The following is an 11,019-nucleotide window of genomic DNA, read 5'->3' on the forward strand; positions in this document are numbered from 1 at the left end:
TGACTCTGCTGAAAAGAAACTGTGAATTTTAATTTGATTTCGTTTCATTCGGACAATGCAGAGATTTACTTTTAAAAATAGAAAAGAGACAAAGGAGTAAATTCGCGCACCCTTACGGCGGTGACGTCTCGCTTCTTACGTAATTATCATAACTGAGGAGAAGTAATATCAGAAAGTACACGAACGCAAATGATCCTCAGATATTTATCATAGTATTTGGAGGTGAACTACAACACGTATATCTTCGTCGAAGATGAACTGCCGCGCGGTTTTTTTATTTTCTCCTGAAAGGCCGTGGTTTTGCATAAGGAAAGCTCTTGCAATGAATATTGCGATAAAACTCATTAAACTTCGCCAAGTATTTTTTATTTGCTCCGGTTCGCTTAATTTCTTGACATGCGTCACTTATCGATCAATCAATTCTTTTGTTGCATTTCGAATGGCTTTGTTGTGAATTTACAAAAATAATGGATCATGAAAGAAGAAGCGCACGCACTCCGAGCGAGATTTGAAATTGTTGAAGTAAACCAAAGAAGCGTATTGATTATGTTGGACTATTGTTACGACGTTTACCGCTGTGTGAGACGATAGGAGACAAAGTGAAATTATTCCTGAAGTAAATTAAAGGAGCGAGCTGAAAGAAATGTAGGTGATCATCTTTTCTGAGAGGTGTGAAACAAGGTCTGGTCAGAATACAGCGGTAATTATCCTAACAAGTTCACTATGCAAAGAAAGGAAACTATGGAGAGAAAGGCGCACCGGCCTTCAAGAGTGGATTTAAGAATTGGAGTCTCAATTTTACTTGCCTACGGTAAGTGCGAAAGAATTGATATACAAAAATTTGATAAGGGTAAAATGAAAGAAAAAACGCAGAAAAAAATGACAGATTTGGTTATGCAATTGGTTAACTTGACTCTTATTCGTGTGGAAAGCTTCGGACTCGTTATTCTGGTTTTCAGAAATAAAGCTAGATCGGGTTTTTAATTTTTGAAATTCGTCATTGTCAATTCGAGTTTTGATACTTTTCGCATTGTCCTTTCATTTGCAATATTTTCTACGACCTCAGATTTTTTTATTCCAGAAATTTGCGATCTGTTACATTGCACTTGAGATTTTGAAAACAAAGTTGAAAATTGAGTTAATTTTCTCAGGTGTCAGAATCTTTTATTAGTTTTCTGATATATATGCAAAATCTATAACATCGTATTAGTCTTTTTTACTTCCGAAACTTGATGCCTTTTCGACATTTGAGCCAGATTTATTTACCCCTCAAAAGCTTACTTTGTATACATTTGCCAGTAAACACCCTAGATAAAACTTTAACGGCAGAGAAAGAGATAAATCTTAGTTTTTTCTTGATCTATTTTAACTCAAGATAAATTTGATATATCTAAATTTGCGAGACGATTTCCAAGCCAATCTTGCATACTAATTATGGCACCGATCAGAAGAAATCGTTCTGTGTGACTGAAAACAGTAGACAGTGTGCTGAATGATCGAGATCATTTTCTGTCGCTAGTGTTTTACGTCTCGTCGGAGGACTTTCTGGGATATAAACCGATTTAAATTTTGGTTTGAGACCTTTTTTAGCCGTAGGATTGGCGCATGATTCATATAGATTGTTAGTGGGAACTCCAAGATTTAAATGGACATACTTAGCTTCGGTTGAAGTGTTCTGTGACATTAAAGAAAAAGAAATTAAGTGAAATGGTTGTTTTCTATCCGATCTTTTTTGCCGTCAAGCCGCCAGTTCAGTTTTAAGTAGTTTTCGTCATTTTTCTTCTTTGTTATTATTATCATCCTCATTATCATCACAAGTATCATTACTATTATTATTATCATCACCATTATAAATACCTTTATCATTATGATCTTTTCATCATTTTTGTTACTTTATCATTATAAATGGTTAATTTTCAAACTAAATCACGTGAATATCTGAGACTGCGCACTTAGCTACGTCAGATACAAATAATGGGGTAGAAAATCAAAGATATTTTATCCTTATTGTTTGTACCATTTATTTTACAAAATAGAAATGTTACATCAAGTTCTTATGCATTTTTTTTTTTATCATGGAAAACTTACTGACCGTCTGGTAACACAACTTTTGATACTGAATAAGGACTCTTCATAAAACGTTATCAATTATTTTTGTTGCCTCCTAGCGAACGCCGTTGCAAGAGGCAAACTTTTGGTCTTTCAATTCTATCAAACGTTATTGTTTAAGGTCCACTGTATGATAATAACACAGCCTGAACTGCTAATTTATTCAGGATAGTTTTTATGTTATCTTTTTTTTCTGAATCTCTTTGAAGGTCTAACAAGAGTAACATTAACTCAAGCCCAGTTTACAGGTATAGTCCGGTTTTTCTGGCCATTTATGGAAAAAATGCTATACAGAAACAAATCATCAAACCAATTCAATAGGGGAAAGTTGCTCTTATTTTACACGTAAGACTAATTTTGCTCTTTCACCTGGGAAGATTTCTCTTTATCCTTTCATAGCACAGTGCAAGTTTCCGTTATGTCTAATTAAAATAGTCATGTCCTAACGTATGCGCGGAACGTTCCTTTTTAAAGTTCAAGTAGTAATGTCATCATCCTCACTAATTACCTGACCAAGACCAAAAAATAAAGGCGATATTTCTGAGATTATGAATCTGTTAAAATTATTTATATGAAGCCTCCCTGGCCCCAGGTCCGGGAAAAAAAATCGTTCTGTTGAAGAAGTTTAAAAAAGGGGAGTATTATAATAACACTTGAGATATCATATAAATAAACCTTTCTACATCTCTCTGCTCCTTTTTTAGCGTGCACAACCCGCGGAAATTACACAGATGATGTTTATAGGGAAGTTCCGATAAAAAATGCGAGAACAAGTGTGAAAATCAGCAGTCCAGACTTCCCCAAGTCCTATCCAAGGAACATACAGTGTACATGGAGAATAATCGCCCCATTCGGTCACAAAGTTAGGCTTTCGTTTCTTGAATTTGACTTAGAAGGAACTTACATAGAGACAGGTTGTCATGACTATGTCAGTGTGAGGTGAGTGTTTGATGACAGACAATCACCGTGAGGATATCAGTTCCCATTTTGCCGGCTGTATTCCAAAAATCCAAGTAGTGTCAGACTAAAAGATGTTTCTTTTCAAGGTCTTCATGGGATATTCGGGGGTGTCCCAAATGTCAGATAGACATATCTACCTTGGAAATAGATTAAGGCAGTTATGGGAGTGGGTTAAGTCTGTTTGCTTTATCCTTTCAACAGAAAGCATTTTCCATGCGGTGTTTAACACTTCAGCTTCACTGCAACCAAGTCAAATACCTTAACGTTTCAATGTTTTCGTATTACGGCACAAAATGACAAATTTGAACCTTCCAGTTATAGGCGATCCAGTGAATTAATCGTAAGTTTACGGCCATTGATATTCGGTGATGATTATCAGAGAAGTATTCGATGCTGTGCTGTTATCATAGGCATACAATTCTAACATGCCGTTGGTGTATTTTTCACTGATCATGTTTTTTTTAGTCCTATTCGAAAAGTAAATTTAATAATTTATGGACGCTCATAAGAATGCAGATTTAGTTATCCACCAGACGTAACAATACTTTATCTTACCTTCTGTAGTGACGGTGGGTTAGAGTTTAGAGACAGCAAAGTCGTTAAAAGGCGTTGTGGCTCGACCAAACCTTCAATGGTTATTTCTAGCGGCACAGTCCTTTGGTTGAGATTTCTCACAGATAAGGAGGTGGAACAGACGGGATTCGTTGTCAAAGTACTTCCTGTCAGCGGTAAGGTTACCGATTAAGAAACAAAGAAATAAACAAAAGGTGATTTTGATAAAGAGTGAAGAGTGATCGTATCACTGAACTAAATGCAGGGTGGGGGGGGGGGGGTAAGTTTCTTTTCAACAATTTTGTACTTAATGATCAGTGGTGGAAATTTATAAACTAACCCTCTTTGTAATTTACGTTACGGTCAGTATCAACAATGAAAACAACAATGGCAACAAGAAAAACAAAAATAAGGGAAACAGTGGGAAAAACTTGGCTCAAATTCCAAAACAAGAGCCTAAAGGAACCGTTAATCCCGTTGATCAAATTAGTTCAGACCCTTTATGCTCACAGGTATTAGCAAAGGCAGTGTTTTAACCAGTGCTATATCATCTCCATCGTTCCTGCTATCTCATTTCTCATTCATTGCAGTTTATTTTCAAACCAGAATGTAGCTTTGAGTTGCTATAACACGGGAAAGCAATAAGAGCCTCGCAGTAATTTCTTTACCAAATAAAAAAATAGTCCCTTCATCCTTGCCAGCCTCGACCTCCAAGCGCCATATCGCCATTGGTGTCCTTCTCGGCGTACTTCTGCTCATTCTCATGGCTATCATTCTCCTTTGCCGCAAACGATTCCGAAAGCCAGACAAGAACGCACGTAAGGTCCATAAGTACCAGGAGCTTCCTATTCCCACGGAAACAGAAGCCGAGCAAACAGACCCTCCAAATGATGTACCAGGATTACCCAAAGAGGATACCTGGAGTAACGCCTCCAAAAACGCTGAAGCGTCGGGATATTGTCCCCTTTCGGAAGAAGTGGACATGGTTGAGCCCAAGGATAGTTGTACATTTCGTAAAGGTTCTTCAAAGAAGGCCACGGAGGACGAAAGTGACCAGCTAGAGTATAGAGAATTGCTTACTGTCGTGTGAACGGATCTCGATATATTTAAGCACAGTTTCGGTTCAAATGGAACCAATGCAAATTCTGGTGAGTTAAGACTGTAACACGTATTTTGACAGTAAACAACTGACGAAATACCTTTCCTTATTCCGCAGCGGCCGAAATATGTTTGAAAAACAATGCTTCTTCGTTCTTGCAACGAGTGTATTATATCTAGATAATGGGATTTGCCATAGCGTGTTTAGGAATATGTCATCTGTCCAAGTGTTACACGATATCTGTCCCTTTTTTTCAATTGGCAGCCACTGACTATCAGCGTAGTATGACTTACTCAAATGACAACTTTTGTTTAAGCAAAACAGTTATCAGAGTTTATAGGAGAAGAGGGAGGTAGGTGGCATATAGATATCGGTAGTTCTATAAACCGTAAAAAAACGAAAACAAAAACAAAAACAAAAAAAAACAAAAAAAAAAAAAAAAAAAGCAAAAGCAAACAAACAAATTCCTTTAAACTATATTATCAACCGACGTCTGGGAGTGAGATAACTTCGTGAAACACAAATGAAAGTTTTATCCAAAAACATTAGATCGATGTAATTGAGTTAGTATATATTATTCCAAAGATTAGGATGCTGAAAGACAGAAAACAACTTGAAAGGTTGACTATGAATAAATGAGCCCAAGAAAAGAAAAGGTTCTTTATTTACTTGATGCGACTCAATAATGTGAGCTTTATCGACCCAATTTGGCCACATCTTATAGCCTTTACACAAAGAATAAAAGGATTAATAAACCTCATAAAATTATACGTTTGCTTAATATTTGTAAATTGACTAAGTTTGACCTGTTAACTTTAACTCAAAATTGCAACTATAGCGCAAATGTTACAGCAAAGCTGGTGCGTATCATATGCTTTTGAAAACACAGTGGGCAAGCACGTTGCCGTAATATGTAGGTTGCTGTATTTTTCATCTCCAGAGCTCGCCAATGATGCAATTCAAGCGAGTCCATGACGTAATAATGTAACAAACCTAGGTATATATTACTTGAATATAAGCGTAAACTAAAGATAAGAATGAGTTATCAGTTTTAAAAATTTAAATTTTCTTACTCATTATTCACTTTATATCCCAGTCTGCTCTTCCACAAAACTTTTTGCTCTGCATCAAACACTACTCACACTAATTGACCAAAAAAAAACTATGACACCAATTTTTTCGTTATTTAGGCTGTGCTCATCGCATTTTCCCATGTTACAGCGTTGTCGTGTCCTGATTATAATACCCATGAGATGCCATTCTCCTGTCGTGGGAGTAGTCGTCTGCACTTGTTCCATTTGATCGTTTCCTATCTGTCACGTTCGGGGTTCTAATCTCCCGCTCGATGAACATGAGGGAGAGGTAGCTAAGCACAAATGCATCCGCCATACAGATAACAGCTATCCAGTAGGCCCAGTTTACCTTGCAGTCCCCAATTTTGTACACACCAGCGTCAGGGCCGCAGACCGCCCGAACTTCGGCACTATCCCATCCAAAGGGATGTATTAGACAAGTGAGTAACATACAGAAGCCTTGAAAAAAAGAAAAAAAGAATTAAAGAAATGAAATATAGTCCTTTAAGCGCTGTAGTAAGCTCACCTCTCTCTGTTACGCACCCCTCTCTAAATAACCCCCCTATTAGGAGGTCAGGCTGAAAATACTAACCTATTCTCGAAGCCCAGAAAGAGAGAGCCCTATTTGGTTTGCAATCATGCATTCATGTATAAATTTTTTGCCTTGGAGTCGACCTTCTGCACAATGGTTTTTGATATTATGACAGCATTGTGAGGTTCACACGTGGATTTGTTAATTTATTCATTGACATTTTCATTTGTTCCAGTGCCTTACTTGTCTGTAGGACTGCACTTTACCGAGCGATGTTAAGCAATATGACCTCCTGTTCCTGATGCGTGTTCATTTGATCGCAATGTTTGTTTTCGTTCGTAACATTAAGTTTGAGCAATTCATATTCGGCGATGTATTTTCTGAAGGATGACTAAAATATGATGTTCAGTGGTTTCAGGATTTTTTATTACTTAAATGAGTAGTGGCCTCAAAGTGTTGGGTAAATAGCTCTATCAGTATTTCCTCGTTATGTGAGAAAGAATTCGTTTTACAGTTCCCATGCGTGAGTGGCCATTTAAGATATTTAAGATATGAAAAGAGCAAGTGACGTAGATCGCATACACCTGGTTTACAGGTGCCCTAAAGTCATAACAATCTATGCCTTAAAAAATGGCTACTCATATGTAACCACGGCTGTTTTACTTAAATCAAATTTCCTTGCGCGTGAACTGAGAATATTCAGATGGATGGGTCCTTAAGAGGGTGCCTCCAAAAAGAAATAAAAAAATCTTGGATGTCAGCACACTTTCTATCAGAGGTACACTTAAGTAATGGTAATTAACAGATTATTAGCATCAAAAGGAAAATCTTTCAGCCATGACTCGTATAAAAATGTTCCCACGGCTTCTAGACTTTACGTGAACAGACACCGGTTACGATATTTCGTCAGTAGACAGTTTCGAGTTTCTGTATGCAGGTAACTTAAACAGAGCAAATATCAGATCTTACTTTTTGCATAAAATTTGGCAAAAATAGCAGCTTTATCTGATCCAAAGTAAGACGTGAATATTTCAACTTTCAAATGAATCTCCTAGTATCGTAATGATCAAATGATAATCTTAAATAATTTGTAAAATGAAACAATAATTCGTGAACGATCAGCTAAAAGGTCCAATACTCCAGTATACACCACTCGTGAGAACGTGACCAATATAACCACAACTTAATCACTTGAGGGATTTGAAAACGCTCAGGGTCTTAACCGATGCCTTTATATTTTGCTATTTACCAACACTTCCTTTCCATATTCCAAGCGTGTATATCTATACCTCAAAAAGAGAGAGAATATTACAAGAAATAAATTGCCAAAGGAAAGAAGTATCTGATCTATATTGCTCCCTTTCGCTTTGATCATCTAAATAAGCGCTAAATTGGTCATTAATTTTCAAATTGAATAATTTTCTTACTCCTTCCCTACATAATTTCAGAGTTAGAAAACACTTTTAAAAAAATGTATTTTATATAGTTTATCTTCTCAAACTAGCTTTTTTCCAGCTTGCAAATCGAACAATTTTGCCGATACGGCTTGATTCTATTTCTTTACAGAATTCTTTGCGATAGAGTCAGCTGATTTGAATATATATGAGGCCCCTTAATTAATACATTTCGACTTCAAATACTTAAAGAGGGGAAGAGATTTAGTACAAATAATGGAAGGAATGGAAAAGGTTGAAACAACCTGCTCGTGTCTGATGAATTTTATCAATTCCAGACCGTGCAGATCTTCGTATAGATGACAAAATACAAGTTATTTCTACTGGGACTGTTCGTCGTTTTCATTAAAAAAAATAATAGACTTAAGATGTCTTTTCAAGATGACAGGAAGACTTACATACTTCCAAGAGGGTGAGGACAATGTGACATAAATAATAAAACTGAACAGGAATGCGACAGATTTAAGTTCGATTGAGGGTTACCAAAGCTCAGAGGATCCCAATGAACAAGAGTTTTTCGCTGTTTGTCGGGCTGCCCTGCGTAAATCACATTCTCTACATTTAATTATTAAAGAAATCTGTTTTGATACCGAAAGCTGCAACGTTAAAGAAATTATTGAGAATAATGGTTGGGTGAGAGGTGTCATTAAAGAGTCTCTTTCACAGTGAGGGAAATCTGTGTGGAACACCAAATATTAAGACCTTTAAGACTGACCAAAAATACCCGTAACTCTGTGCTCTAGACGTCAAAAAGCCATGACCCTTGAAATAAGCAATGGATAAAACAAAACATACCCGCTGAGGCTTGTAATCCACTGCTTGTGCGAAAACCGATGCGCGAAGACTCGAAGCAACATAACCAGTACAACAACATCATTGCCACTGAGATAAACGTGGAGGTAAAAGCCAACGCGACAAAAACCGTGCACGCTTGCCAAGCTGTTGAGTAAATTTTTGCGAAATCGTTTAAGCTGCCGGTGCATTCATTGAGGTTGTCGCTGCAGTTACGGTACAGGCCAAAATTCACGCTCTTATCATTGGGACTGATTTTTCCGCTGATCCAGTGAGGCTGTACAAAGATTACCACAATCATAATTCCAAGACAAGCGGTGAAAAGCGCCCAAAGCACTACCAAAATCGTTAATGTTTTCGACTGATACCACGGTTTCAAAACTGTGCCACGCGCCATCTTAATTTCTTTCCTCTGGCCTCCTTTTAACTCTCTATGGCGCCGTAATTTCTATAGTATTTTCTCTGGATGTATAACAGTTCTTTATGGCAAGCACCTCAGCTCAAAATAGCTTTAAAGTACCCCCTGTGGCGAGGCTTATATCGGCCGACTTCGGGCGCAAATTTTTACATATTGGACAAAAACCGCGCAATTCATGTGCTTAATATACTGTAAAAAAGAGTTTTTGTTTAATTCACCACTATTTACGTGTTTATCTTAAGCCACCATTTATGATCTAAAGGCATGACGTAAAGAGAACTTTAGAAAAAGTGAAATGAATTGTAAGCAGCCTATTTTATGAAAATTTCGAACATTTTCCTTCCTTATTCATTGCAGACTCCAACAAAAGAACAAAAGTTTGAGCTCCAATATCGCTTATCACTCTCTTTAAAATTCAAGTGTTCGTAATTTCGTATTTTGAAGGAACATCACGCGCAAAGCAAAACATGCTTTAAATTTTTAATGATAAGTCATGTAGCAATTGCTCTGCATAATTACAGATTGACTGAAATCATCCTTGGCGGACAAAAACAATTTTACGGTTCAGCATGGTGAATCGTTAATTTACAGCAGTCTGCAATAACGATCTTAGCTGACCTGTCATGAGAATTTTTGCATGTCTGAAATACCTGCTTCATAAAAACTAACGTTTTAGTTGGGTGAGGTTCTGCGTTAGTTGCTTATGTAAGTTTGTTTAGCTCGATTAATTTTTGTGCTTAGAGAAATGTTAATTTAGAGCTGTAGATCACGTACGAAAATGCCCTCGATCGTTTCTGCCTCCGATCAATTCTGGTCAAGATGATTTCACTTAACTTTTACTGGAGCAGGAGTTCCTGTGTATGTGTGGCATTAACAACTTTGAGCTGATCCTCAGCGATAGGTGTAAACATTAGGCAATAAACTTAGTATTAACAAAGTTCAATTTAAACTTAAATTGAGAACTGTGTATTAATATCAGGGAGTTGTACTCAGGATCTGGGTAAACAAAAGCGGAGAACGTAATAGGTGAAATTTTCCTCCATTGCATTTACGCCGCGCCGCATTTCCTTGAATAAACAAACATTATTGGAAATCTTTGACCAATTATCCGACAATTTTCAGTGCACAACTGTTCGGTGCACTAAAGCTGAAAAAAATATCCGTATTACTTCCGTCGCAAGTGCTTTCAACCAATTTCCTTGAAAGATTTGCCGGCTTTGATTCAAAACTCTGACACAACCGTTCTGATGTCGGCAAAATTATGTAAGAACTAATGCCCCTCAAAAAACGGTACAAACTTTCATTTAACAAGGGAAAATGTTTGAGTCTAGCCGACTCGCATGCCAAAATAATCTGATAGACACCTTTCTGCGTGCTCTGCGATGAAAGTGCAGCTGATATAAAAGTATAAGGTGGAAGTCAGCAATCCGACATTTTGGAAACTTTCCAGTGACGATATTGACCAAAACTTCCGGAAATCAGAGATAAAGTCAATACAGGATGTAGATTTTAAAACTGAAAAGGTTTACGAAGATTCCTTGTCCTCCACCAGAACAATTTTGAGTCTAATTATCTAATACTTCTCTTATCATTTTTATTGTTGATTGTTTGAACCCGAAGGTAACATGAGATCATGTTGTATGATCATTCGAGTGAGGGTAGTCCTGGGGATGAATGTGATCGATTTTGGCCCAGTTTAGGCTAAACCATTGACCACTGTTGAATCATAAAAAAAATTCGAAAGAAAAAGCTGGTACTTTACGAAAACACGCGTACATTATTCCAGTAAGAAGTATCATATCAAAAACAGTTTGTAAGTAAGACTAAGGATTAGTAGGGGGAAGGAGGAAGAGGAGGGGCAGAGCGAGGGGATTGTTTCAAGTAAACAGAGACAAAGGTACAGCGGAATCCCGATGACTCGAACACTCGCTCTCTCGAACCTCGCGCTAACTCTAACTAAAATCCGCGTGATTTCCGATATACATTTACTGCAATTTTACCCTCGATAACTCGAACCTCCCGCTAACTCG

The 11,019-nt window shown here is 37.3% G+C and overlaps 2 protein-coding genes across 3 annotated transcripts; one reads left to right on the forward strand and one right to left on the reverse strand.

Annotated features, from left to right (window-relative positions):
• The first annotated feature begins 198 nt into the window (after positions 1 to 198).
• On the forward strand, positions 199 to 5,490 carry LOC113683822 (uncharacterized). 2 transcript variants are annotated; one of them, XM_027201103.2, is made up of 5 exons: positions 199 to 811; positions 2,319 to 2,357; positions 2,814 to 3,048; positions 3,634 to 3,797; positions 4,323 to 5,490. In XM_027201103.2, the coding sequence occupies exons 1-5, from the start codon at positions 724 to 726 to the stop codon at positions 4,709 to 4,711; spliced, it is 915 nt and encodes a 304-aa protein (XP_027056904.2). In that variant the 5' UTR covers positions 199 to 723; the 3' UTR covers positions 4,712 to 5,490. The 2 variants fall into 2 exon arrangements, with proteins under 2 accessions (XP_027056904.2, XP_089048054.1); XM_089191928.1 differs by lacking the exon at positions 2,319 to 2,357 and having other exon boundaries at positions 461 to 811.
• On the reverse strand, positions 5,367 to 9,908 carry LOC113683824 (LHFPL tetraspan subfamily member 5 protein). The gene is made up of 2 exons (XM_027201104.2): positions 8,575 to 9,908; positions 5,367 to 6,252 (listed from the first exon to the last, which is right to left on the reverse strand). The coding sequence occupies exons 1-2, from the start codon at positions 8,966 to 8,968 to the stop codon at positions 5,936 to 5,938; spliced, it is 711 nt and encodes a 236-aa protein (XP_027056905.2). The 5' UTR covers positions 8,969 to 9,908; the 3' UTR covers positions 5,367 to 5,935.
• Positions 9,909 to 11,019: the final 1,111 nt, after the last annotated feature.

This window comes from Pocillopora damicornis, chromosome 13 (genome assembly GCF_964200805.1).
Source record: "Pocillopora damicornis chromosome 13, jaPocDami1.2, whole genome shotgun sequence".
NCBI classification, from domain to species: Eukaryota; Metazoa; Cnidaria; class Anthozoa; order Scleractinia; family Pocilloporidae; genus Pocillopora; species Pocillopora damicornis.

Bases quoted from the DNA above. Each gene is read 5' to 3' on its own strand.
- LOC113683824 (XM_027201104.2), bottom strand. From the start codon at position 8,968: ATGGCGCGTGGCACAGTTTTGAAACCGTGGTATCAGTCGAAAACATTA. The intron at 6,253-8,574 runs GTATGTTTTGTT...CTTTTTTTCAAG, and splicing joins TGGATTACAAGCCTCAGCGG to GCTTCTGTATGTTACTCACT.
- LOC113683822 (XM_027201103.2), top strand. From the start codon at position 724: ATGCAAAGAAAGGAAACTATGGAGAGAAAGGCGCACCGGCCTTCAAGA. The intron at 812-2,318 runs GTAAGTGCGAAA...ATCTCTTTGAAG, and splicing joins CTCAATTTTACTTGCCTACG to GTCTAACAAGAGTAACATTA. The intron at 3,049-3,633 runs GTGAGTGTTTGA...TACCTTCTGTAG, and splicing joins CATGACTATGTCAGTGTGAG to TGACGGTGGGTTAGAGTTTA.